This window comes from Musa acuminata, chromosome BXJ2-10 (genome assembly GCF_036884655.1).
Source record: "Musa acuminata AAA Group cultivar baxijiao chromosome BXJ2-10, Cavendish_Baxijiao_AAA, whole genome shotgun sequence".
In the NCBI taxonomy this organism is placed as follows: Eukaryota; Viridiplantae; Streptophyta; class Magnoliopsida; order Zingiberales; family Musaceae; genus Musa; species Musa acuminata.
Genome location: NC_088347.1, coordinates 32,853,128 through 32,878,570, shown reverse-complemented (window position 1 = coordinate 32,878,570; position 25,443 = coordinate 32,853,128). Strand labels below are relative to the sequence as shown.

Below are 25,443 nucleotides of genomic sequence, written 5' to 3'. Positions count from 1 at the left end.
TTCCTCTCCTCAAATGTCTCACATCCTTCCTCTCCCTCCTCCGGTGTCGATACAAATGCATCATTGCTTTGCTTCATATTCTTCCTTGTTGTCGTCGATGTTCGGATCGATATCAACAAGGTCGACAATTGTATAAAAATTTTAATATAAAATTTTTAAATAAAAAATTAATATTATAAAAGATCTAACTATAAATGCTAATATGTAGTTAACCAAGCTGTCAGTTGTTACGACCCCGAGAGATTTGTTGAACGAAGCACGTGCCAAGGATCTTAGCAATAGCAAAAGCGGAGGTAGACCAAACATGACATGACATGAGATGACACGAGCCAAGCGTGCGGTCCCGTCTCGCCGGTCTCTTCTTCGCTTGCGTTTTCTGTTGTCACTCTCGAGAGTTCATTACTCCCAGCTGGAAACTTGGTTGGGCACATGCGAGCGATTAGCTCGTAACAAAGTCGCCATCCACCGAGAAGAAGAGAACAAAACATGTAGCTTAACATCACAGCCAAAGACATGTGAGCACTTCAATGAGTATAGTTAAAAGATGGAACAGTGTTGGCCCTTCGTTGTCCTCTCCTGTTGCTACTACACTTGAGAATCAAGTAAGCCTTTCGAGCCCGATCAGATGTCATGACATGCCCACAGTGAGATGATCATCCCGAAGGGACAGTAAGAGAGTCAAACGGCGAAGCGTTCGGCGGCCGCTGCGGCATTACAAGAAGAAAGGGCACCGACGTCTCTTTCACGCCTTCCTTCCAATCCCCAGAAGAACACAGTACAAACACCCATCACTTCCATCTCCCCCACCCACAAGCCCTCATCATAGCAACGGCATCGTCTTCTTTCTCGCTTGCAAGCAACCACAGCGCTGCCTTTAGAAAATATTGCTACGCACCAAAGCCTCACTAGAAAGACATATAAGCATTCAATTCACACCCTTTACTCTTCTTTCGACAGTGTGGTAGTTGCACATAACTACGACACTTCACCCCGTTAATCTCTCTCTCTCTCTCTCTCTCTCTCTCTCTCTCTCTATTATTTAGGTGGGGGGGAGGGGTGGCAGCTAGGAAGCAAGGCCTGGGTTCAGCGACGAGGATGAGCAGGGTTGAGTTGCACCATGCAGCGCCGAAGCGTCGGTGGGACGAGCAAGGGACCCTGCACCCCGGCGCCGCTCCCTTCCATCAGCGGTGCGGGGACGTCGGTGCGGCCGCAGCGCCTGCTCAGCCCCCTCGCATGAAGCTCTTGTCGCTCTCGGCCATGGACGACGAGGCGGCTGCGTCGGTCACCCCCCCGGTCACCGTCGTCCTTGAGGGGCGCTCCATCTGCCACCGCATCTACCTCGACCAGCACACCAGCTACGAGAGCTTGGCGACGGCCTTGCGTCGCATGTTCGTCGATTTCGATGGGGGCGACGGACATGGAGAAGGGGGAGACCAGGAGCTGCAGCTGGCCAACGCAGTACCTGGCTACATGGTGGCCTACGAAGACATGGAGGACGACCTGCTCCTCGTGGGTGACCTTAACTGGAAGTGAGTCGATGTATCTGTTTCACTCTTCCTCCATAAACACAAACATCGCCATGATCTTTCCATTTCCTTGTTCCCATGTTTTCAGGGATTTCGTTCGTGTAGCCAAGAGAATCCGAATAATCCCTGCAAAGGACGGTCGTCGGAAACACTGTGGAGGGCAATAGAAGAAGATGTCGACTTTTGTTAAGATATACATGCATTAAGTTTAGATGTCAACTGTTAAGAGCAGTACTTGACGTCTCTCTGTGGTTTACTCGAACTGTGTTTAGTGCTTTTCTGCTTTGTCTCTATCATTATAGTCGTAAACATGCTTCTATTTACTTCAGTCAATGGCATAATGAGACAACCGGCATTGAAGTATGAGATTATTCTTCACATTGCTCCTATCAGTATTGCTGGATATATATAACTTCTATTTACTGCATCATAATTATTAACTCTTTTTGAAAATTGGACTTCCATAATACATAGATCTATCAATGAAACTTCATATTTTGAAGGAGTTTACGTAATATTTGAGGGTTTTAGAGGAGTACATTAGATATCATCTCTACAAGACAAATCAGTGCTAACTATTGTGAGCATGTGATCCACATAGACAGCTTAATGTATGTTGCTAAAGTTTTGGCTTTGGCTTTGGCTACCACTTGGTAGTACATCCAATTAAATGCAATTAATTCCCCATGTCTCCTTGTGTTTTCAGATCACCAATGTGTGTGGTTGTGCTGACTGACTTCATCTTACAAATTGGCTGGAAATATTACCTCACATATGAGCTTATAGATGACCACTAATTAATGTACAAGTGTTTCTACATGACACCAAGTTTCATCATCTTTTTTTGATGCGAACAGTGATACATCTCATAGAGCTGTTCCCTTTATCCTTTGCTATGTTGATGTGTCAACTAACCAGTCGAGAGCCTTTCTTCTTCTTCTTTTGCATCATAGTGGCCATCATTGTCATCAAACAATCCACGTGAGCTTCTGTTTGATGCTAAACATGCATTACATATGTTAGAAATTATTGATGTATAAGACGAAGAAAGATACAATGATATATAATTTTATATTACTAAAGATCGAAAGAATCATGTTATCTATATTAAGTTTGATTAACATTCACAATCCGACAAAAACAAGTGCTGTGATTGATAATTCGATTTATATTTTTTAATGGAGCGGATATCTGATTTGATGTTGGATCCGATAATATAGTAGGGTCCGGATCCGAATCAGACGACCACAGTAGAAACCGCATGTCTGTAGTCGTAAAATTTCTATTCAATCGGCCGGTTTAGATTTGGGCCAAATTAAATTAGCTGGTCTAGCATTGACTGGATCGATTGAGCCCTAAATTCCTGTTGAAAAGGCCGGTTTAGTTGGCGAAGCCCAATTAATCGGTCTGGTTTTTTACACTGTTTGAGCCCACGGCGGGTCGGAACGTGAAGCGTTGGAACCCTAACTCGAGAAGAACCCTCCTCCGTATCAATTGCAAGGCGGTAAACCCTAAGAAAGATCGGCTCTTTCCTCTTCTCGTTGGTTGTTCGTCCGTCCCTACAAGCTTCACGTTTCCTCGCAAATGGCGGTTAGTTTCTTCCCCCCCTTGTCTCTTTCTCTGTTGTCCCTTTTCCGATTTGAGATTACATACCAGATTGTAGACGCCTACGTAGGTTCAAGACATTTCGAGGTTCTCTTGATGGCATCAGAAGCTTTAGGTCTATAATTTGGTTTGTTTCTGGAGATCTCCCACCCAGGAATCTCAGATTCAGTCAAAATCTCTTCTGTGAGCAAGAACATTTTATGATGAGAATGGGAAGTTAGATTTGTGTAGTTGTCCGGTTTGAAGTCTCAGCTAGTTTCCATGCATATGTAATTAAAGGTCCATGACTGACACTAGAAGAAAAATATTTTGATATTTGGTGCCAATTGATGCCAAATATGTAGAGAGTTGGATTTTAAATTTCTTGATGCAGTCCTAGGGCTTAGTTATACAGAAAGAACATATCACACTTAATTTAAATATTTTATTCTTCTCTTTTTTTCAAAAATTGTATTCTGTTAAATATACTGTAGTTGTTGTAGCATAATTCTTATGTCATCATTATTGCTGTATGCACTGTTATCTTTGTCGTGCGTTTTAATAGTGTACGTTTAACACTTGTATATGGGCAAAAGGCGAAACAAATTTCCAGATAGTAAAAAGGAAATGCCGCTACTATTCTATCCCAAGACATATACATTGGCTAGCTAAGAAGCACGGAATATGGACACGGGACATGGGCCATGGGGCATACCTATTTGTTGAGGTCAAGTCGTCCATGGTGTCCGTGTTGTGTTCGTGTCCCGTGTCTTAGCTAGCCAATGTATATGTCTTGGGATAGAATAGTAGCCACATTTGGTCCATGCAAGGTTGCAGGTTGCTCTTTAACGGTTCTGGGATTGTCAAAAATTTTTCGACAGTGGCACCCATCTTCAAATGAACCCCTTTGCTGATCGTGATCTAATATGAAGAATGGTTCTGTTCTTACTCTCTCTGATCAAATCATGACATTGGTCATTTTTCCAATGTACAATTCAACTTATTTGGTTTAGTATTACAATACTTAATATGTCAATGATCTGCTTCTCCAGATGAAATTTAAAAAGTTAATGCTTATGATTTAGGTCATATGGATCTATTTTTATTATGGTCAAATCAACAAGGTTCCATACCTTGCACTGGCAGGAACCTTGTGCGCTTGGTTCACCCTTTTCAAGATTATTCCTCTAATCATATTCTTTGGTGACACGAGAAATCTTCTGGATAATTTTCTAAACATGATAAATTTAGAAGCCCTAGATTTTATTCATCACTGAAGTTTGTGATTGTAGGATCCATCAGATGTAATTTTTATCTCAACTTGGGGCCATGATTTCATACAAATTTTATCATGATGGGGATATATCCTTGCAAAAAATAATTGGCCTTCAACAATAAATTCGTAGTAAGTGCGAGTCATTAGTTTATATTGATTGCATAATTGCTCTTTGTACGCATCGTTTGTTTCTTACTTTGATAGACCAATCATTTATGATCATACCAGTGGATTCTGATACGCTAATCAAAATTTAACATTTATTACCTAGGTATATACCATACTTTATGGGCAGGCTATATGTACCACTTTTGTTGACCTTATTACAACATACAAAATCTAAAGTCACCAATTTTTCATGTTTATTATTGCAGACTGTGCCAGTGAACCCAAAACCTTTTCTGAACAATTTGACTGGGAAGCCTGTGATTGTGAAATTGAAGTGGGGAATGGAATACAAAGGTAATTTAGATGCATGTCATCTTGTTTGAGCCATTGATATGCTTTTGTTTTTCCAACAAAATCATCTATATTGTCAATGCTTGTATAATTCAATTTTCTCTCCGTGTTATCTCAGGTTATCTCGTGTCAGTAGATTCCTATATGAACTTACAGGTATTAAACAAATTTCATCAGTTCATAACAAAATGGCATATCTCAATGCGTAAATGTTATTTATTTTCTTGGTTTTCGTATAGTACTATTGGCAAACAAGATGATTGCTTGAACTGATGATACTAGATTCGGAATGAGATGGTTTACCGACATCTGCTTTAACTCTGTTATCATTTTACTGTAGTTGGCCAACACTGAAGAATACATTGATGGGCAGTTCACTGGAAACTTGGGGGAGATTCTGATAAGGTAACGAAGTTGTGCATATTCTGCTGTTGGGTACAAGCAGTAGGCTGCTCGTGCATCTTAGAGTAATAACACGAGGAATGATGCAAACTATTACTTCATTTTATATGTAACTCAAAAAGGCATGATGAACTAGTTGTAACCTTAGATGCAAAACATAAATCCGATCACACAATGTCATATGTCTCTCTAACCACATTTGCATTATCAAGAACAAGTTTGCTGATATTGATCCTTGGAAATCATGACCATGCTGCCTTTTGGTTCGTACAATTTTGTTTCGTTCGCAGGTGCAACAACGTTCTGTATCTACGCGGTGTACCAGAAGATGAAGAGATTGAAGATGCCGAGTGAGCATGAGCAAAAAAAATTTCATGGATTTCGGTGAGCAACTAATGTATACTCATCTAAAGCTCATTATAATTTTCTTGTTTGTATTCCCTTTGTGATGGATGCTTGTAGGTTACTTCTTTATCCATAAGCTTTATCATCTCATAATTGTGCCCTTTAAGAAGCGTTTACCATCTGCAGGATTCTTTTTTTTTTTTTTGTAGTTGTATTTTAGCTAAAATTTGATCACATCTTTTATCCTGTGTAAATTCATCATTAGGCAATGATAAGTTCTACCACTAATTAATGGGACGTGTCACAATTATTGCATTTCATTTATGAGTGTCCTTTTTTAGGTGCTTCATCCGAGGTTTGAATCTATATCAACGAATAAAGAATTTTGCTGAGGGAAAATAGAATTTTAAGAATGTTATATAGACTTTAAATTAGTGTCCAAACCAGAATAATGAGACCCTTGAAACCCATATTACATGTGTGCTAGCAAAAGAACCCGTCCTACACACCTCATAAGCTTTAAAGAGCTCCCAAGACGTAGACTCCCATGACAAGCCCCATGACTGCATCGACAATAGTTCTCGTCGCCGAAGAAGGTTTGTCTGAGCCACTCGGTGCTTCTGTTGATTTTGCATGTGATGAAGTTGTGTCCGCATCTGCATTCTTGCCGTCGACGGGTGACGCTGCGCTTCCCGTCGGACCCTCGATGGGAGCCGCAACAGTGGGACTCGACTTTGGAGCTCCCGTGGGCGTCGTTGCGCTTCCTGCTGGGCCCTCAACGGGAGCTGCAACAGTAGGACTCGACTTTGGAGCTCCTGCGGGAGCGCTAGGACCTGTCTTCTTCCTTGGTGCAATCGTCGGAGCTTGAGCTGGTGCCAACTTTCGCGTGGGCGACGTTGTTGCAACACTACCAGAGCCGGATGGCACAATGGCGGCACTGATCCCAAGCACCGAGATGTCGTACGGATGCACGGCGACCACCTTATTCAACTCGGAGTTGAGGGGGGCGCCAGGGGCGGCCGAGCCGAATACCATCTGCTCCCCAGGTAGCTCGGTGTAGTTGAGGAAGCCTAAGCGATCGGTGGCGTGGCCAGAGGCTTGGAAGAGGGTGGTGAGGAGAGCAGTCTTGTTGGGGAGATTATCGAGCGTGTAGGGGTCGTAGTAGTCAAGGATGACATGGACGGAGATGGCATTCTTGAGGGCGTCGCCGGAGAGGGAAGAGAGGGGGGCGATGGCGGAGTCATTGACCACGAGGACGGTAATGGTCTTGCGGCGATTGATCTCATCGGCCACCTTTGTTTGGGTGAGGTACTTGGTGAAGGTGGAGTACTCCGGGTATGGTTGGAGGATCTCGACAATATCCAAGGCGGAAGACGCGGAGGAGACGAAGAGGAGGAGGAGGAGGAGGAGGACAGAGGCATGGGCTCCGAAGGCCATTGTGGCTAAGAATCAGGGTTTGGACTAGCCACAAGGCTTGCTTGCGATGGGAGCTGTAATGCAAGAGAGGAGGAGCGGATATATATAGGAGGAAGAGGGAGTTGCTATCTTTGGAGCTGTCTCCCGCCAAACTTGGAGAGGTGGAACATTTGGATGGTGGAGAGGCAAATGCCGTTCTTCGTGATTGAGTTGTTCTGTACGAATACATATCGATTGGTTTGACTTGGTATTAGCAATATTTGAAGCAACGGCGGTATCGTGTAAGCACAATCAACTTCGATGATCTTTTAAGAATGAGAAAAATCAGCTTCTTCTACATTATATATTCGAATGAATATTTTCGGACTAACCCGACTCACATTCCACTTAGAATCTCCAACATTAAGTTGCTACCCAAATCGTAGTCCAACTTTATAATTTTCTAGTGATGTGATGCGAGTCTAATCTCTTAACATATTCTTATCCTTATCGATCTCTTCAACATACATCATTAAAAGGCATCTATCACGTAATGAGTTGTCGCGTTCTCGTGCTTTATATCACATATCTACTAGTGTGCTATATATTATAAACTCTCTATAACTACTCCCACATAAGTCCACTTTAATCTCTCCATCTAAATATTGGATTTGACTTTTGAGTTCATGTGGATGAGCTTCGTAGGTTTAGGTAGTAGTGAGAGATGAAGGCCCAAAGGATCAGCAACCACGTAGGCGACTTAATTAATGTTATATTAGTTTGATATATAAATCATAGAATGATCGACGCTTTATTAGATTACAATCAATGTTTGATAATATCCGATGACTATGAAACCATTTTCCCATTAGGTATCGATGATTATCAAAATGATCTATAAAAGAACTTTTATATATATATATATCCCGTTGTCTCTCTCTTATCATTGATATACTTGTGTTTTAACTTAAGCATCAAAAGAATTTTTTTCTTGATCTATTTCTTAGTGTAGGACTTTCAACTCGAATCCATTTGTTGACCCAAAACTTTGTGAGATACCTCGATACACATCGAACAATCGAAAACTATATCAACAAATATGATGAATTGTTCCACCATCGTCATCGTCCTCATCCTCGTACGAGACTACGATACACAATCATGTTGTTTTCGGAGTTATTATTGTACTGCAACAAACAATTTGCACTAAAAAAAAAAAGGACAATCGTCTCATGCCAAGCTTGTTAATCAAGTGATCAATAATGGATATGACACCCAACACATCGTTGTGTTACTCATCTCCACCTCTCGATGCAATTTGGTGGCGTTGCTTTCGATTCCAAACAGTGACAGATGACCGGACGCAGACTTTGAATCCTTCGTCATCGATCGGGGAGAACACGAAGCAGCAGTAGCGACGTTAAGCAGCGGTTGGTCTGCCGTCGCGTCGCTGCACGCCGTCTAGTGTTGGGGTAGCTCTACCGTAACTTCCCTTTCCATGGGTCGATCAGGGCCGTTGGTTTCCTGACGGTCAGGATTTATCGACCGTCGGATCTTGAGGTTCGTCAGCCACAATCGATCCGATGACTGATTTAATTTTCTATGTTTTCTTATTATACAATTGACGAGAGAAGATTTATACGTATCGGTTGATCGATCGATCCATCCAATGACACATTGGTCATATTCTCTGACCCAATCTTCGAAACTAATAAATCATGTTAAGAGATAGTTGTTGGATCTATTTTGTCACTACGATTACTTCGAAATATATGAACATTTTATTATCCTCTTTAGAGGTACATTATAATTAATGTGATAGAATAGACAATAAAAAAGAGATAGCGTAACTCGATCGTCAATCTCCTACGATAAAACACCCTCTAATTAACTCGAACATCAATCTTTAAGGAAGACAAGAATTAGAAACACGAAAATTAAATAGAAGTCCGAATTCTTCACGAACTCGTCCGTTGCATATCGGTAAGGATTAGAAACACGAAAAATCGAGGAGAAATGATATGAGGAGAGAACAAGTAGGAGAAGAGAAGGCTCAACAGTTAAACGCAATGAGCATTTAATGGTGGAGGTCCCAAAACATTAAACCGGCATTGAAGGCTTGCATCGTTGGGGGTTACTCTGTCATGATTTCATCTATTCGTACGGTTTCCCAACTCATCTATCTATCTATCTATCTATTTAACTCATTCCATCTCACAAAAAAATTTCTCTCAACTTCTTTAAATTTATTAGAAAGAAACTTTAAAAATATGCAATATATATATATTCTCGTCGGATCCAAAATTTTTAGGATTACTTTGTTTGTATAACAATCTTTTCAATCTTGAGAAACTCGAAATCTCTCGCGAATCATAATAGTAAATACAAAAGAATTATAAGAATAAATTATAAGAATATATATAAATTATAGTAAACCTCTTTATATCTATCAAAAATAAATTATAAGAATACATTCCGTCTATGATTTACTCAGACGTTTTTATTAAAACTAAAAAAGAAGAGAATAAATAAAGAGTTGGTAGAGCAAGTGATTAGGTGATGGATTCATGGAAGCAAACATCAACCTCGAGGACAAAGGCTCACACCATTAATCTTTGCGTGGTCCATCGGAACCTCCGTAACACACTCCCTAATCACACCCAAAAGCTTCAAAGACGCAACACCGCTTTGTTGTCCCTCCATATTACAACCACGTTTCCATCTCCTCCTCCACGAAATCAACTCTCATCTCCTCCCATTTTATCTCAACAGCTGTGGACGTGATATGGACGGTCTACCTCTCTCTCTCTTTCGTCCTCGACTCGCCATCGTCGATGACACCATATTTGTATTATTATGTTGACGAATTCTCGGAAGTCGATAGGCTTTGTGGTGAGGGAGGAAATGTGGGTATGGATATGATTGTCCAATGAATGGGATCGGACCCATTTGGGAGCCGTCGTTAGCTGTGTGGGGAGCCGTAATTAAGTCCGCCATGGCCCCCTTTCAACCGATCTCAAGCACCCGAGTAATGATCGACTAATTTGGTGGGAGTCATAGGTCCAGAGGATTACGACTCTCACTGTGATACATATATTGTAAGATGATCTATCTTATTTTCCTCGTTAATAGAGCTAAGTAGCAATATATAAATTTGAGATTTAAGATGATCTCTCTCTCTCTCTCTCTCTCTGGATGTACGATTACCTTCACATCTAACATGCGAGAGTTGATGAATAGACACAAGCCAATGAGACATTACTTAACGTTAGTCCTTTGTGTCGAGGAAGCTCAACAAAAACATGCGAATCACATTCAGCTATACCATAAGAAATGACGTATATGAAGTGAAGTCTCGATCTATGGGGAGAGAGAGAGAGTTGAGATTAGGCGGTACGTTTTGTGGTGTCTTCAGGTCTTCGTGTCATCGGTCTGCTCGCACTGTAGGAGTCAGATACCAAATACAAACCATTGCGAATAAATGCTTCCTTTGTATCCTTCAGAAAGCAAAGTATCCGCCCACCTTTTCCTACACGACCGCTTTTAAAGCCATTACACCCTTACCTCCATTCATTTTGATCGTCGCCTTCTCTCCTTCTCTGTTTTGGGTCACCACCTGCGTTCCAACCTTTGCATAGAAGACGGTAGGCGGAGAGGAAGAATGAGGCAGTTGTATACGAGGAGCCGAAGGCTCAAGCGCCTCCTCTCGGTCACTCTTGGAAGAAGGAGCCGAGAAGAAGCGAGCACGGAGGAGGATGACTCCTCTGTTCGGGCCAGTACATTGATGGAGCCTTTGCTTGATGCGAACCCGCCCCTGAAACCCACTTGGAGATGCTTCTCCTATGGCGAAATCCACAGCGCGACCAATGGTTTTCATAAAGGTCTGTCTTTTATGGGATTCGAGGAGTGTTTCGATGAGAATCGCTTGTCAAAATTTCATCTTGTGCTTGTTGCTCCCGGATTTTGTCGGAGCAGATAACTTGGTGGGCCGAGGTGGGCACGCGGAGGTGTACAGGGGAGTGACGGCGGACGGGCAGGCCGTGGCCGTGAAGAGGCTGATGAGGGCTTCCACGGACGAGCAGAGGGAGAAGGATTTCCTGACGGAGCTCGGCACCGTCGGCCACGTGCGGCACCCCAATGTCTCCGCCCTCCTTGGCTGCTGTATCGACCGCGACCTCCACTTGATCTTCGAGTTCTCTTCGCGCGGCTCCGTCTCCTCCAACCTCCACGGTAGTAAGCTCAACGAGTTGCAGAGGTTGCCACGGCCTCAACAACGGATGTGGAGGTGGACTCACATCTGTTCTCTGTGCGTGTTGCAGACGAGAACTCGCCCCCCATGGATTGGAAGCTGCGGCACAGCATCGCCCTCGGCACCGCCAGGGGGCTTCATTACCTCCACAAGGGGTGCCAGAGAAGGATCATCCACAGAGACATCAAGGCCTCCAACATACTCCTCACATCCAATCTCGAACCTCAGGTACCGCTCATAGAACCTTCTCGCTGCTCAATCCGATGACTTCCTGCGATCATGCAACGCGTTCGGTGTCTGAATCCAATCTCAGATCTCAGACTTTGGCCTCGCCAAATGGCTTCCGTCGGAGTGGACTCACCGTGCCGTGGCACCAATCGAAGGGACATTCGGGTACGCATCTCCGTCTTCTTCTTGGATTCAAGAAAGGACCGGCAGCATGTAATGGAGTTTATGACGCCAACAGGTGCTTGGCGCCGGAGTACTTCATGCATGGACTCGTGGGCGAGAAGACCGACGTCTTCGCGTTCGGCGTATTCCTGTTAGAGATGGTATCAGGGAGGAAGCCAGTGGATGGTTCCCACAAGAGCTTGCTCAGCTGGGTAAGACCCAGGATTCCTGTGCCTCATTCACTCTGTTCCTCTAGTTCATGACATGATCTTTCGACAAACTCGCATCTTTTTTGCAGGCCCGACCTTTCCTAAAAGATGACACGATACAGATGCTGGTTGATCCAAGATTAGGAGAAGAGTACGACATGGGGCAGCTGCGAAGGCTCACCTTCGCGGCCTCTCTTTGCATCAGAGCCACATCAACATTGCGCCCTTCCATGACCGAGGTAAGCTGCAATTGCCGCAACTCAGTTTCTCTCTGCGGCTCTTTCGGTCTTGCACACGAAATCGAACGCTCAGAATTGACTGGGGGCTCACAAGTGTTCTGAGCTCGATACAAAGTAGAACAGCTAAAGCAGTTTTACCATCGAGATTTCTTTGATCCTCTCCTAAAGAATAGTTGATTCTTGCACGAAGCATAATTGCCAGACACTGACACGGTAGAGCACAGTGAAGCAGAACAAATGAGGTCAATAGTGAGACTGCAGGATGTCAGTGGAATGTGTCTCTTGCTAGTCTACAATATTTGCTGCACACACTTTGTGGGTCCAAAATGATGAATCTGCTGGCACACTTCAATCACTAGGTTGTCATGTTAGCCTTAAGCCCACTGCATTATGGGGACTGTGATCTCATGAAACTGTGGTTTTTCCAGGTATTGGAGCTGTTGGAAGGCAGTGAGATCTCGCAAGATCAATGGAAGATCCCCGAGGAAGAAGACGAACAAGAGTTTGGGGGCTTCGATGATCTCGATGATGACGATGACGACGATGATGATTGCGATACTCCATCGACGTCTTCGACGGGCAGCTCCCAACCACAGTTCTCATAGATAGCCCATTTGTGTGGGATGATGAGAAGCAATGTAGCGTATTAGCACTGCAACGTTGATATTATCTTAAACACATGCAGCTTGGAGACAAGTGGAGAAGAGGTTGTCTGCACAGAACGCCATCAACGGACTCTCTTCCATTATTTGCTCAATTGGGAAGAAGGAAGATGAAGCAGTTTTTGTGTAGGTGGCATTTTTGTCCAGCTTCGTGACAGACAAGATTAGTAGAGATGCTTTGGATGGAAGGAAGCTAAATGATTGGTTGAGGTAAGGTTGGATGTTGCCCACCTACTGTGGTGGGTTGGACAGGAAAGAAGAAGAAGAAAAAGAAGAAGAAGAAGAAAAAGAAGAAGAAGAAGAAGAAGAAGAAGAACAACAACAACAGCAGCAATGGCATCAGTGTGTTGGAGTAGTGCATAAACCAAAAAGCTTTGATGAGGAGGAAGTTGACATGGATCCAGTGACAACGTTCTTAAGGAAGACAGGAGGTATCTTCTCATACCAACCTGGACCTGCTCTATCTCAGACAAGTTGCAGAATAATGACCTCCCAACAGCTGAAGGTGATGAATGGCCAAGCTGGAAACTCACGGATTGTTTGGGATCAAGAATTATTATTGTTTGGCACTTTCATATTCCCACGCTAACATTAGAACGAGTAAATGATACATTTAATGTATGACCTCTGCAGTTTCTGAAGCATAGGCCATTTCAAATCTGCCTACCATTCTTGGAGCTCAACCTAACTCTCAAACACATGGATGAGAGTTTCAAACAATGCCAACAGCAGTGGCGTGCAGATGTTTGAAATAATGTTGAGCTTCCCATACAAGTTACAAGGACATGTGATTGATGAGAGATAGAGATAAGGAAGGTGGTGAGATCTTCCAAACTCTTGTGATTCCCATTGATGCATGCACTGGCACTAAGAGTACACTTCTTTGACCTAAACAGTGTGCTCTTCCCTAGAAAAACTCTGTAGTCCAAGACTTTGAATCTCTACTGACAAACCTCAGGGACACCTGAGAGATCTGATCAAGCTGGTATTTTTTCTTGTACAGTTGTTCTGCATCTTTGCATGACAGCTTCTCAGTCAAAGCATAGTTGGCACAGCACACACAAATCAATACTGGGAACATGAGAGCTCCTGATGGATCTACAGAATGATAGATTTCATTTGAGGCAATGCACAGTTGTAAATTGTTGCATCCAAGACACCCATCGCATCACCAAAGAACCCCACTCTGACAAGTCAACTGAAGGATGCATGCATTGCTGTATTCACAGGGAACTTGGCTGAGGGGGTTACTGATGCATAGGGTGGACCTCCTGTGCATGCATCATTGCATGGTCCAGACCATACCAAATGCAGACACAAGCATTGGCATCAGAACAAGCTAATATTAGTAATTGTTATTGGAAGAACTCTATTTTGTTCTATTATTGTTGGGAAAATTAGAGCTGAAAAAGATATGGTTGGCAGAGATTCAATAGTTTTGATTGATTGATTAGGACAATGATAAATATAACAGAATACTTGGGCACAAGGAATGATTCGGACCATCTTCTTGTGCACCTCATTCAATTCAGGGGGTGGGCAGAACAGGACTAACAATTCCAAAACAGATATAGTAAGAGCCCCACAACTGTGGAATTTATAGTTTTGTCTACATTGAGTACTAAAATATGATATTATAAAATCATTGATGTATCGGTGATAATGAACGATAGTGGCAGGAGAGTGATGACAGACCATTCAAAACATCTAAATGTCATCAAAACATCACAATGCACTCAGAAATAATAGAGTGCATGATTCAGAAGCTTTTGCTCTGATCCTTGGTAATGAATAATGAGAGTCATGAGGAGACAAACAACTCTAAGAAGCTACTGCACAGCATCAGGGTTCATATTAGAAACATTTCCAATTCCTCAGCTTCCTTGGTGAATATAAGACAGGAAGAAAAGGTCGGCCAAATTGCTGCATCACCCACTGTACACATTGCAGATGTGAAAGTATTGCAAAATCTTGCTCTTTGGCCAAGTACTAACAGAAAGGTTCTCATGAACACCTAAAATTTGTGTGATCTAATGGTACAGTAGACATTCTCCCCATACTGCAGGAGGTGATGTTTGATAAGTTGAAATTTCCATTGCAGGACTAATATGGAACGTTCCTTGGAAGGTCTCTGATGATATGTTACTCTTCATCCCAATCTTTGAGCGCATAGCTTCAACTCCGTGCCGGTTCATCTCCCTCAGAACTCTCATCTCCACAATCTTCTCCTTGTATTGCACTGTTGCCAAGTCCATCCTCTGTTTCCTGCAGCATCATAACTTGTATTATTGCAAGCTGTTATGCTGAGTTGTGCAGTTTGTGGTTCTAGAATTTATCTTTCAGCCAAAAGCTTTCATTTGTCAGACAACTTGAGTAGACCACAAGAAAACCATAAGCTGACATAATTCATTGCTACTGGGAATAAGCAGAGACTTGCACATGGAGTTTGTGTTACTGACACAAGCTTTCTTAATTTTTCAGCAACAATAAAATTAGGATCAGCTTATTCAGACCAGAAAAGGTCAAAATCATTGTTTAGATACAGATAGTATAGTGGCTAAAAGAAACCACAATCATAGTCTGAAATTAAACAAAGGTCCACATCTGGAAGCCAATTACCTCTTGCAGACAAATAATGGGATTCATGCTGATTTCCTGATACCTTAATTAATCGAACAAAGAATGCAGCTTAACTAAGAAAAGCTTCACAAGAATGACAACAGAAATGTCAACAATAACACAGTACTTGCATAAATATGTTACCTCTTTATGCTATTCATGCTGATTTCAAAGTTATTATTCATTTTGTATCAACTTCATCTAAATAAGCAAGCAGATCCAAGCTTTTTCAGGCAGAGACAGGAAGTGAAACAAGCACCATAAAACTTGTTCCTTCATCATATAGTGTTTGACAACTAAGCACCACATACAACCATCATATCATAGGCTTGTTCATAAAATACTATAGATTTTTTACTAATCAATACATATCTATGGAGTCAAGAAACAGAGGATGCAGGTACCTTGAAGCCAATGAAAGGGCTAATGCAAGGTCTCTTGGCGGTGGAGTTTGGCAGTAATAACGAAGAAATTCCTGCTATCCTAGAGCTTGAATGAGAACCCCATTCTCAGTTTTCCTTGTAATGATAGGGTCAGATCCCCCACTCCCAAGTTCAACATTGTTCCTTGTGTCATCTGATACCACCAACTGCTTACCATCCTCATCAACATAACTACAAAAAAGGGGACACAAGAATAAGATTCCAAAAAATCTTAATATGTCAGATAAAAATCAAGTAATGTGAATGCGAATCTAAAACCGTATGGACTTGTATTAGAAACTAAAGCATGCTTAAATACTACTCTCATGCATAAGTTTCATTGCTGAAAAACAAGTAGTCATCATTATGTAACTACAGATTGTATCATTCAGAATGTCTCTTGAGGTAATTATCTTCCAAGTTCTAAACATTGTCTGTGCCTTTGGATCTTAATGTAAACAGAAGCCTATGAAGTAAAGATAATGAGCACACAATAATTTTGTACACAGGATAGATATTAATGAACTGGTTTGCGGTTTCGGAATAATTCCAACTTGACTTACAATTTCTCTAGTGAAATTTGGGACTCTCTACAAGTGTTATATGCTTGCACAGGGTACATGAATTTTGAAAGCAACATTAGCAATCTGGAAAGGAAAAAAACAAAAGTCACTGTTGCAGTCAAGAACCTGCTCCATTTCTACACAAAACCTCCAATTCTTACCTCTACTCACAAATGGCTAAAGTAAAGAGAATGGAAACATAGACAAATTAGAATAAAAACCTGCTGCTACAACCATACAAGTCTTCCAAATCACTGTCTTCATCATCAACCTCCATCTCCATAGCGCAATGTGCAGTGACCCTTAGCAATCATATGCTTTCTTCCTCACAGCCTCCAAACTTTGGAAAGGATGGGCGTCTATCATTACAGTACAAGCAAGTGAAATCCCTTTTTGACCTGATAGAAGAGGAGAAGAGGATGTTTTCAACCAGAAAAGATTCAAGAGCAAAGTATTGAGCATAAAGAACACAAAGAAGACATTCACCTTTAGACCAACACGCATAAGGAGACCCTTGGGATCCTTCAAATATTCAACATCAGGAATGAAAAATCCATGCTTCTTTTGCATATGGACCATACAGCTTTCTATGCTTTCATGCTTTAAATCACAAATGAAACAGCAAGAAGCATCCAAATCAACAAGTGGTTTTATTGTGGAAATTCCTGCAGCCGAAGGACCCAACTCCTGTGATGCTCTCAAAATATGAGTTGGTAATTTAAGATGCTGAGCATGAGCCCCTTAGCCACAAAGAGCACATCCATATAACACAGGTGTGGCACTCAGTGTCTCAGCTAGAGCTGACTGCCTAGCCTGAAATGACTCTTCTGGTACTCCTAGGATTCCTGCAACCAGATGCACATCACACCCACAATTAATTACCTTTGAACTATTGATCGACAGGAAACAACATAATCACATACAGAAATTGGGATACAGTGTACATATAGAATAAACCTCAAACTTGAGAAAGAATCCAACTAACTAATAACCATTACAAGTTCCATTAATTTCATCCTTTTTGAGGTTCTTCTAGGAAGTACTCCACTTAAAAGAACCAATTGAATCATAATTACCACCCAAACCCAAAGATGAAACAATTCGATGAAGAACTAAATGAAAAGGTCACAAACAGCTCGGTGGTAAGAAAAAGATGACAAATTTCTTATCTAATACAAAAAGATAGGGCACAAGAGGAACAAATATCCTCAAGAAAACGAAAGAATCGGGCATCCGATAGGCAAATACCGGGATATCTCAAGCACCAAGAAGCTAGTAATTAGAACCAATTACCTTTCGTTTGAGGTTCTAGCAGTGCCATTAGAATCTGTGGTGAAGCTTCTACTGCACGTCGTCCTCGAACTTCTTATTGCAAGCATTGCATGCCAGGACCGCCCGTACCCTTCTCACTCTCTCTTCGAAGGCGATCATGAGACATGATACGAAATGAGTTGCACAAGAAGCCGCAAATCCATCACCGGCTCTAATTTGTGGGTCATACTGCCCATAGTTCGGCTCAATTGGCCCAATTACTAATATATGTGGGTTCAACCCGAACCCTTAGTCCTAATGTAGTAATAGTATGCATGTTTTAGATGGATCTAATTTTTACGCATATTTTTTGTGGTCTTTTTATTTCTTATACACACCTTAAATATTAGTATATGCATCATAATTCTTCAAATTATTTTTAAGAATAAGAACAAATAAATTATCTATTGATAATATCAAATTTAGTCCTTAATTTAAGTTGATGAAATTCATTTGATTTGGCTTGAGTACTATCAACCTAATTTTTATGTGTATTTTTTATGATATTTTTATTTCTTATACATAAGGTACGATACTGAATATCGAGCGATATATATATATATATATATATATATATATATATATATATATATATATATATATTCCTCTCTTATGGAGGTCTTGAACACTTGATGATTTTTCTCTTTCAGAGTATGATATTACTTGAAATACGAGTTAGGTCGAATCAATTTCATCAACTCAAATTTGATCTTATCATGTACGGATTTCATCCGACTAACTACACAAATTGTTGTACAAAAATACAAAACTAATTTTGGTATTTGCTTTTCCACAAAACCAAACCAAGTTTATGCAACTCATTGGCATCAGTTATCTGTTCTTGCAAGTAAGATTAAAGCCGAGTTTAATCAGTTGTAATGGTTCTAATATGAAATCTCCTCCTCTTCTTCCTACAACTAACATATATTCCAGAAGCGAAGAACAATAGGTTGACAAAAGATCATATTATATGTTTTCATCAGTTCAGGTTGTCTGATGCAGATGATGTATCAGATGGAGTTGCAGAGAGAAACAACCAAGAAGCGTGTCAAACAGTTGCAGATACTTTTCCGAGTCAACAACAAAATCTCCAACTTTGAATTGTTTCAGCCATCACCATAGCAAAGTCAAAGGCCAACCAGTTGAAAGCTTCACCTTTTAAATGTGATGGAAACCATACGAATTAATTATTGAAATGACACCTTTTAATTGTTTCAGCCATCATAATGTTCAGACCCACTCTGATATTATCCCAAAAACCAGTTTTGTGATCCATTTTGAAGGAGCAAAGTCATGTGAGATCCATCCGAGAGCGAATTCTTACAGATGATGATGACAAATGTTGTATGATTCTCGTCAAAGAGAGTTATTATTTTTCATGGTCAATCCTGTAAAGTTAAAACTGAAATCGTATGGACTTATCCCCAAGTTGACGATTCCTTACGATATGAATTTGTTGAATAAAGATGATACTCATGACTATAACAATAAAATAAACTACAGATTGATCATTAATTATAATTTGTGTGGCGACTATGCTAGGAGCAAAGGGTAGCATGAACATGCAACTATTTATATATGATTTGGTGATCATTAATGCATGTCAAAAAAACGATGACCACAATTTTCTGTGGATTCTTAGCTCATGTTAAATGTTTACCTCCAACTTGGAAGCTTCGATGTGAACCTCCACAAAGACCAAAGAGGCGACAGATACTGCTTTCTTGGACATAGTCAGCAGTCTACTATAGCAGGCATGATTCCTTGGAGGGTAGGAAAACGCATTTCGATCTTCTCTATACCACGCATTTGGTGCATCTAACACTTCTGCTGGTACAACCTTTAGCTTCAGTAATTGGACCTGAAGCTGTGAGAAGAACTGGTGGATGCAGATACGTTGAGCTGTTGCAGAGCTAATCAAGAAGGTAAGTTTCCCTCCCTGTACTCCAACCATCCTCTCTTCAGCTACTTTTAGGCTTCCCTTTGGAATCTCCCCCTCTTCACGATTCATCTTTCGGTTCAAGGAGCTTTAAAATCAAAATAAGAGTTTAAGGAATCATGACTTGGCTTTGCTCTGGCAAGTTTGTCAAGTTCTCCTTTCTTGTATGCTTCATGAATATTGTAAATCAAAGGTGGACAACTCTTTGGGGGGTCGACAAAAGGAACTTTACTGGAAAGTAATTGTAGCAATATTGTGTTTTGATTACTGTCAGTTGATTTATAAGCTTTGATTCATAGATGTGGTTGGATACAATTGTGTGCACTCCAAGTATCCCTCACAAAGGGGAAAGAAACATAGTCAATGCATCATGAACCTAAACATAGCACAAAGCCCCAACTACTTGTAATCAGAATAGTAATGAAGAGTTCGAAGCCAATCTAGTTAGTCCATCAAGGTTGGAAGACCTTACGCTCGATGGAGCCAATTGCATGCAAATTGCAGTTGGTATCATGCAAAGAGCGTGCAAGCTCGAGGCCTTTCGTTTGGAGATGATCACAAACTGAAGCAGCTTTAATGGTTGACACAAGTAAAGACTATATCTAAGTTGATTTCTTGGCCTTCTCAAAGATGATATATTTTTTCTCAATTATGGCAGCAGACATGTCTTCTACAAACAACAGCACCCCATCACCAAGCTCAAATGGCGATCAGGTGACAGCCGCAACAGCAGTCACTGCAATAAGTAAGCGGATCTAACTTTTTTGCAGCAAATGTTGTCAGTATTGGATCCTCATGTTCTTCTCGTAATCTCAGTATTGTCGATCGTGGTTGGCGTCGTCATAATCGTTATAGTTTTCCTCATCGTGAGGTGCTACCAGAAGACGAGATCGCAATCTGCCAATGTAGCAGTAGCAGCAGCAGAAGAAGACACCATCAATGCTCCCGGTTCTGCACCTCCTTCGATTAGTATTGCCGTAACGAACGACTCGAGTGCTGCAGCTGAACCAATCGAGAGATTCCTCGATGACATGATGAGAGACAAGCCCATGAGGTTCACTGCACAGGATCTCGAGCGCTTCACTCAGAACTATGACGAGAAACTGGGATTCGGCGGCTTTGGAGTAGTCTACAAAGGCCGGTTCCCCAACGGCGTGCCGGTGGCCGTCAAGGTTCTGAAGGCGGCCATGAACAAGAGAGCCGAGGAGCAGTTCATGGCGGAAGTCGGCACCATAGGCAGAACTAACCACATCAATCTGGTGAAGCTGTACGGCTTCTGCTTCGACAGGTCGATCAAAGCACTGGTCTACGAGTACATGGAGAATGGATCCCTCGACCGGTTCTTGTTCGACGAGAACCACCGCATTCCATGGGGGAAGCTGCAGGAGATCGCGCTGGGCACGGCCAAGGGGATCCGATACCTGCACGAGGAATGCCAGCAGAAGATAGTGCATTACGACATCAAGCCGGCGAACGTCCTCCTGACGACCAACTTCAACCCCAAAGTTGCCGACTTTGGACTGGCGAAGTTCTGCGACAGGGAGAGGAGTTACGTGACGCTCACCGGCGGCAGGGGAACTCCCGGCTACGCCGCGCCGGAGCTGTGGATGCCGATACCCGTGACTCATAAGTGCGACGTCTACAGCTTCGGGATGCTTCTGTTTGAGATCCTGGGGAGGCGGAGGAACCTGGAGTTCCTGGAATCAGTTGAGAGTCAGGAGTTTGAGTGGTTCCCTCGGTGGGTGTGGCAGAAGTTTGAGCAGGGCGAAATGGAGAACATAGTGTCAGCTTGCGGTATAGAGGAGAAGGACAGGGAGAAAGCAGAGCGGATGTGTCAGGTGGCTTTGTGGTGCGTGCAGTATCAGCCGGAAGCCAGACCTTCGATGAGCAGCGTGGTGAGGATGCTCGAGGGCGAAGAGGAGATCGTGCCCCCTACGAATCCATTCCAGTACATGACTTCCCTCAGTGTGAGCCCCGCTTCAGGTACCGTGAGCACAAATGCTTCCACGAGCAGAGGAACTGGAACAGATGACAGTGAGTCAAGTAGTTCAAGACCATTAATAAGGAATTCAGCTTGAAGCGCATACTCTGCGAGTGAGTTTGATGTGATCTGCAATCTATTTAGGCCATGAATTTAGTGTTTCCTAGCAGTAGGTGATGTGTAAAGGTGCTGAAATGTTTTCTTTGTGGGTGGCTTCCATGTCCCCCTTCCAACATCTTGACTTACCTTGTCCAATGAAGGCATGGCTGCTGCAATCCTCTCTGCCTTCTCTGTGTGTTTCCTTCCTCGATCACGCAGCTTGAGATGATCTCTTTTCAAGGTTCCTCAAACCTGACAGGTACCTGGCAAAGGTAGAACAAGTGAAAGGTACTGTTACGGTGTTAACTGTTCAAAGATCTGTAGAGTATCTCATGCACAAAACAAGCAATTCACACCACTGGAACAAAGAAAAAAACATCATTCAGGTGAAGTAGAAGGTTAATATGCATCAATCTACGATGCATGGACTTGGAAAAATAAGCTGGCTGTTTTGGATCAAGTCTCAGATGACTGGTTTTGATAGGGGCAATCAAAATCAAGAAACTCTGAGCACTCAAAACTACTTGTAATTGACTCCCATCTCTGGCATATTAAAGGCTCATGAACCACCTCATTTTGATAAAAAGGTAAGGCACTATAGCTTCGATGGTGATCGCGAGCGAATAATCCTTTGCAGTGTTCTTATGAAATGGCATTTCATCAAGCAGATTTTCTTTTACTAATCAGACAGATTGCAGTTTGGTAACTGGTTTTAGTTTGCAACCTTCCTTCTCCTGCAGCAACAAGAAAAGAAGGAATTTGAGACTTTGGAACCACATAGCAAGATGCACTCCCAACGCAATGCCTTCAATCCTCAGACAATCAATACATTGGAACATAATGTTGTAGAATCCAGAAATTGTAGGAAAGATAGACTTGTGCATGCCGGTTAAAGGGAGAGTGATGCACGAGATGATCACTAAAGCCAAAGGAATGCAGAGTTCAAATATGAGTACCACCCTTATTAAGAACATGGCCTTGCATAATGCACCATCAAAGGCCATCACACTAATCCCATACATATAAGAGCATTCTACAAAAGCATAATACTGTACCATCATAAGCAAAGGAAAATATGCTTAATGAAAAGATGGCCATCCTCAATGCACCATCATTGCAATATCATCTAAAGCCATCACAATAATCTCAAACATGTTAGGAGGCATGCCACAATGTCAATCCTATAATCGATCATACTATTATACCATTTTAAGGTTCCTTTGCATAAGCAGCGATACATTTTCTGCTACATGCACTTCCACAAATCTGAGAAGCCAGACACAGCAGGAAGATAACCGAATCAAAAGGAAGATGGCACCTAATGCCACAGAGAGAGAAGGACACAGTGACCTGAATATAAATCCACCTGGGAAGCCAGGTTATTTGCCATAAAGGAAAGATCACATGCTAAGAACCTCAATGTTGAGCTATGCCTTACATGACCCAATAAAATGCAATAAGAAGGATGTCCTCACTTTTCGGCTCCCACAACTGCAAGATATGACAACCACAAATCCTGGCTGCTGCCTGCAGAGGCATTGTGTGTTTGATTGGCCGAAAGTGGATAACAGAGGTAGCAGTTGGTAGAAGTGGCCAACCTTCATTTGGTTGTCATTCAAAGCCATCTTGCAAGTCACCTTATCGAAGGTGATCAGATGAAATCTTCAAACTCTACCTAAACTTTGTTGACTTCTGATTGTGGAGATCCAAAATGATCAGAATTAGACTCTTCTAATAAGTATATTCATGCTCTGTGATGGCTACAGCAATTGGATTGTGTCATTGGTAACCAAATATAAAAAATTGTCATCTGTAAATCCATCAGCAATAGGCTGCCCCCAGTCAACAACTGACCAGCCAAACATGTTCCATTGTCATGTACCAGCAAATGGTCATGGCCAAGCCAGTATAGACATTGGCAGTCGATTGCTTACCCACTATTGATTGTTCCAATTAACCCAAATTGAGTGGAAATCAACCTATTAACAACTGCAGACTAGGAGACTAATTTATATAGCTAGCCCACCAGCAATTTGGTATCACAGCCAGCAACTCGTTAATCAGCAAGATTCAATCAATAACCAACCAGCAATTTACAAGTCACCAAACTGTCACCAGTTGTGGGTCTGCCAGCTATCAACCCCAGTAATTTCCAATGACCATTGAGAATCCATCCATCAAATATTGGCTTACCAGTGATGTAAACCATTATGTGAATGTTTTGTGGCCTTTGTGGAATATCCTTAATATAGTCTCTGTTGCTCAAGTTGTAAATGTAACTAAGTGGTCTCATTGGTCTAGATCACTAAGTTAGGCTACTTATGTATCAACCAATTTGCTAGAACTAGGACTCTTGGTTTTTGATTGGATACAGAACTAGCTTTCTTTTTGTATCAAACTTCCCCTGATGTAGCTCCCATTTAAGTTTATAAATGAATGGTTTCTTTCTTTCAAGACAAAAATATTAACTAAGGGTAAAGAACACGAATAATGGTTTTCCCTTTCCATCTTAATAACAGTCAAGAAACAAAACAAAGAATAATCCATCAACTCAAAACAAAGAATAAATATGATTTATCCCCTAATGTAGTCCTTTTCCAACGACTAGCTTTATTTATAGTGAATGTTACTAATGAAAAGAATAATCCATCAACTCAGAAACTAGTTTTATACTCTTTGGGTACCTTTATATATCATTTTTTTTCTCTGTAAACTAAAGTCTTTCACCATGTGATGCAGAAGGTTAAGTGGAACTTCACAAAATAATGACTTTGTGCCCACTTACTAAATATATAGAAAATATTTGTTCATCTAAGACAACAAGGTCGTTTTGTTTAAAATCCACTATAAGAACTACCAATGTTAAATGACAGTAATTGTCTAGACCATTGTCATTGGATCGAAAAATTCACCTCTAACACACAGAAAAGGGGACTGCAAGTACAATCCCCAACTTCCTGGCGCACCAAAGTAAGGTTACTCGCATACAACTGACAACATTTTGCTACGCTATCATTCAGAAGTTATCAGATAAGTTTTCACCTTTTACAATCCAATTCAAAATTTATGGTGTTTAGAGATTAACAAATTGATATTGGCAAACAACGCATATATCAACACAAGATGATCATAAATAATAACATCATATTCAATATTAAAAACAAAAAGACAATAAAAGGAAAATCAAACTCTGAAATTATGACCTAAACGAGTTACTAACCTTTCCATTGTTCCCATAGTAATCGTTTAATGCCCACTGGTACTTCGATTGGTTCAACCCAAACCAGTCTGCCAAATGCTCATCCAAGCTTGAATGCGCTACAATGAAAAGCATCAAAAGTCGGGCGAACTCGCAAGAAAACGAACGAACTAAGCGCTAAATCTAAAAAGGTACCATCTTGGACCCTCGCGATGGCGTCCCAGAAGAACCCGAACACCGATCCCGACGAATTCGCGTCCACCTTATCGAACTGCTTCGGCGGGACCTGGACCGGCAACGGCGAATGAAGAGCATCGACAAGCAAAGGATTCGCCTTTGCAGGGCGGGCGCTCTCTGCTCTCGGGGCCTCGGAAGGCTTCGAGGCAGGCGGCGGGGTGATGAACACCGTGTACCTCCCTGCCTTCCCGATCACCGGACGCGGGGTCGATCCTCGCGGGCGCTCGGCAGCCATGCCGGGCGGGAGAAACTGCCACAAGAGATCGAAGAAGAGTTCTTAGTAGGGTTAGGGTTACGATATAGGCAGGGAGAGGAGAGCGAGGGAAGGTCGAGTCGC

General features: G+C 41.9%; 6 protein-coding genes across 8 annotated transcripts; 4 read left to right on the top strand and 2 right to left on the bottom strand.

The window, feature by feature from the left end:
• Positions 1-649: 649 nt before the first annotated feature.
• On the top strand, positions 650-1,915 carry LOC103969064 (auxin-responsive protein IAA33-like). Its single transcript, XM_009382484.3, has 2 exons — positions 650-1,529; positions 1,615-1,915. The coding sequence occupies exons 1-2, from the start codon at positions 1,096-1,098 to the stop codon at positions 1,691-1,693; spliced, it is 513 nt and encodes a 170-aa protein (XP_009380759.2). The 5' UTR covers positions 650-1,095; the 3' UTR covers positions 1,694-1,915.
• A 1,031-nt stretch (positions 1,916-2,946) lies between these two features.
• On the top strand, positions 2,947-5,752 carry LOC135625384 (probable small nuclear ribonucleoprotein F). Its single transcript, XM_065130122.1, has 5 exons — positions 2,947-3,116; positions 4,761-4,848; positions 4,964-5,001; positions 5,186-5,250; positions 5,538-5,752. Exons 1-5 carry the CDS (start codon positions 3,111-3,113, stop codon positions 5,599-5,601), a joined length of 261 nt encoding a protein of 86 aa, XP_064986194.1. The 5' UTR covers positions 2,947-3,110; the 3' UTR covers positions 5,602-5,752.
• Positions 5,753-5,996: 244 nt separating this feature from the next.
• On the bottom strand, positions 5,997-7,044 carry LOC103969869 (fasciclin-like arabinogalactan protein 14). Its single transcript, XM_009383507.3, has one exon. It carries the CDS (start codon positions 7,027-7,029, stop codon positions 6,112-6,114), a length of 918 nt encoding a protein of 305 aa, XP_009381782.2. The 5' UTR covers positions 7,030-7,044; the 3' UTR covers positions 5,997-6,111.
• A 3,321-nt stretch (positions 7,045-10,365) lies between these two features.
• Positions 10,366-13,736, top strand: LOC135625263 (probable receptor-like serine/threonine-protein kinase At5g57670). Its single transcript, XM_065129800.1, has 7 exons — positions 10,366-10,868; positions 10,963-11,217; positions 11,307-11,464; positions 11,550-11,629; positions 11,703-11,838; positions 11,925-12,074; positions 12,503-13,736. The coding sequence occupies exons 1-7, from the start codon at positions 10,649-10,651 to the stop codon at positions 12,677-12,679; spliced, it is 1,176 nt and encodes a 391-aa protein (XP_064985872.1). The 5' UTR covers positions 10,366-10,648; the 3' UTR covers positions 12,680-13,736.
• Positions 13,737-19,391: 5,655 nt separating this feature from the next.
• LOC135625262 (rust resistance kinase Lr10-like) lies at positions 19,392-21,846 on the top strand. Of its 2 annotated transcripts, none has more exons than XM_065129799.1 (3): positions 19,392-19,576; positions 20,252-20,335; positions 20,407-21,846. In XM_065129799.1, the coding sequence occupies exons 2-3, from the start codon at positions 20,254-20,256 to the stop codon at positions 21,666-21,668; spliced, it is 1,344 nt and encodes a 447-aa protein (XP_064985871.1). In that variant the 5' UTR covers positions 19,392-19,576; positions 20,252-20,253; the 3' UTR covers positions 21,669-21,846. The 2 variants fall into 2 exon arrangements, with proteins under 2 accessions (XP_064985871.1, XP_064985870.1); XM_065129798.1 differs by having other exon boundaries at positions 20,249-20,335.
• LOC135625264 (uncharacterized) lies at positions 21,474-25,427 on the bottom strand. 2 transcript variants are annotated; one of them, XR_010491956.1, is made up of 4 exons: positions 25,065-25,427; positions 24,891-24,988; positions 21,818-21,933; positions 21,474-21,609 (listed from the first exon to the last, which is right to left on the bottom strand). XR_010491956.1 is itself a non-coding variant. In XM_065129801.1 (3 exons), exons 1-3 carry the CDS (start codon positions 25,339-25,341, stop codon positions 22,354-22,356), a joined length of 426 nt encoding a protein of 141 aa, XP_064985873.1. In that variant the 5' UTR covers positions 25,342-25,427; the 3' UTR covers positions 22,035-22,353. The 2 variants fall into 2 exon arrangements, 1 of the variants encoding a protein (XP_064985873.1); XM_065129801.1 differs by lacking the exons at positions 21,474-21,609; positions 21,818-21,933 and adding an exon at positions 22,035-22,404.
• Between the last annotated feature and the right edge of the window lie 16 nt (positions 25,428-25,443).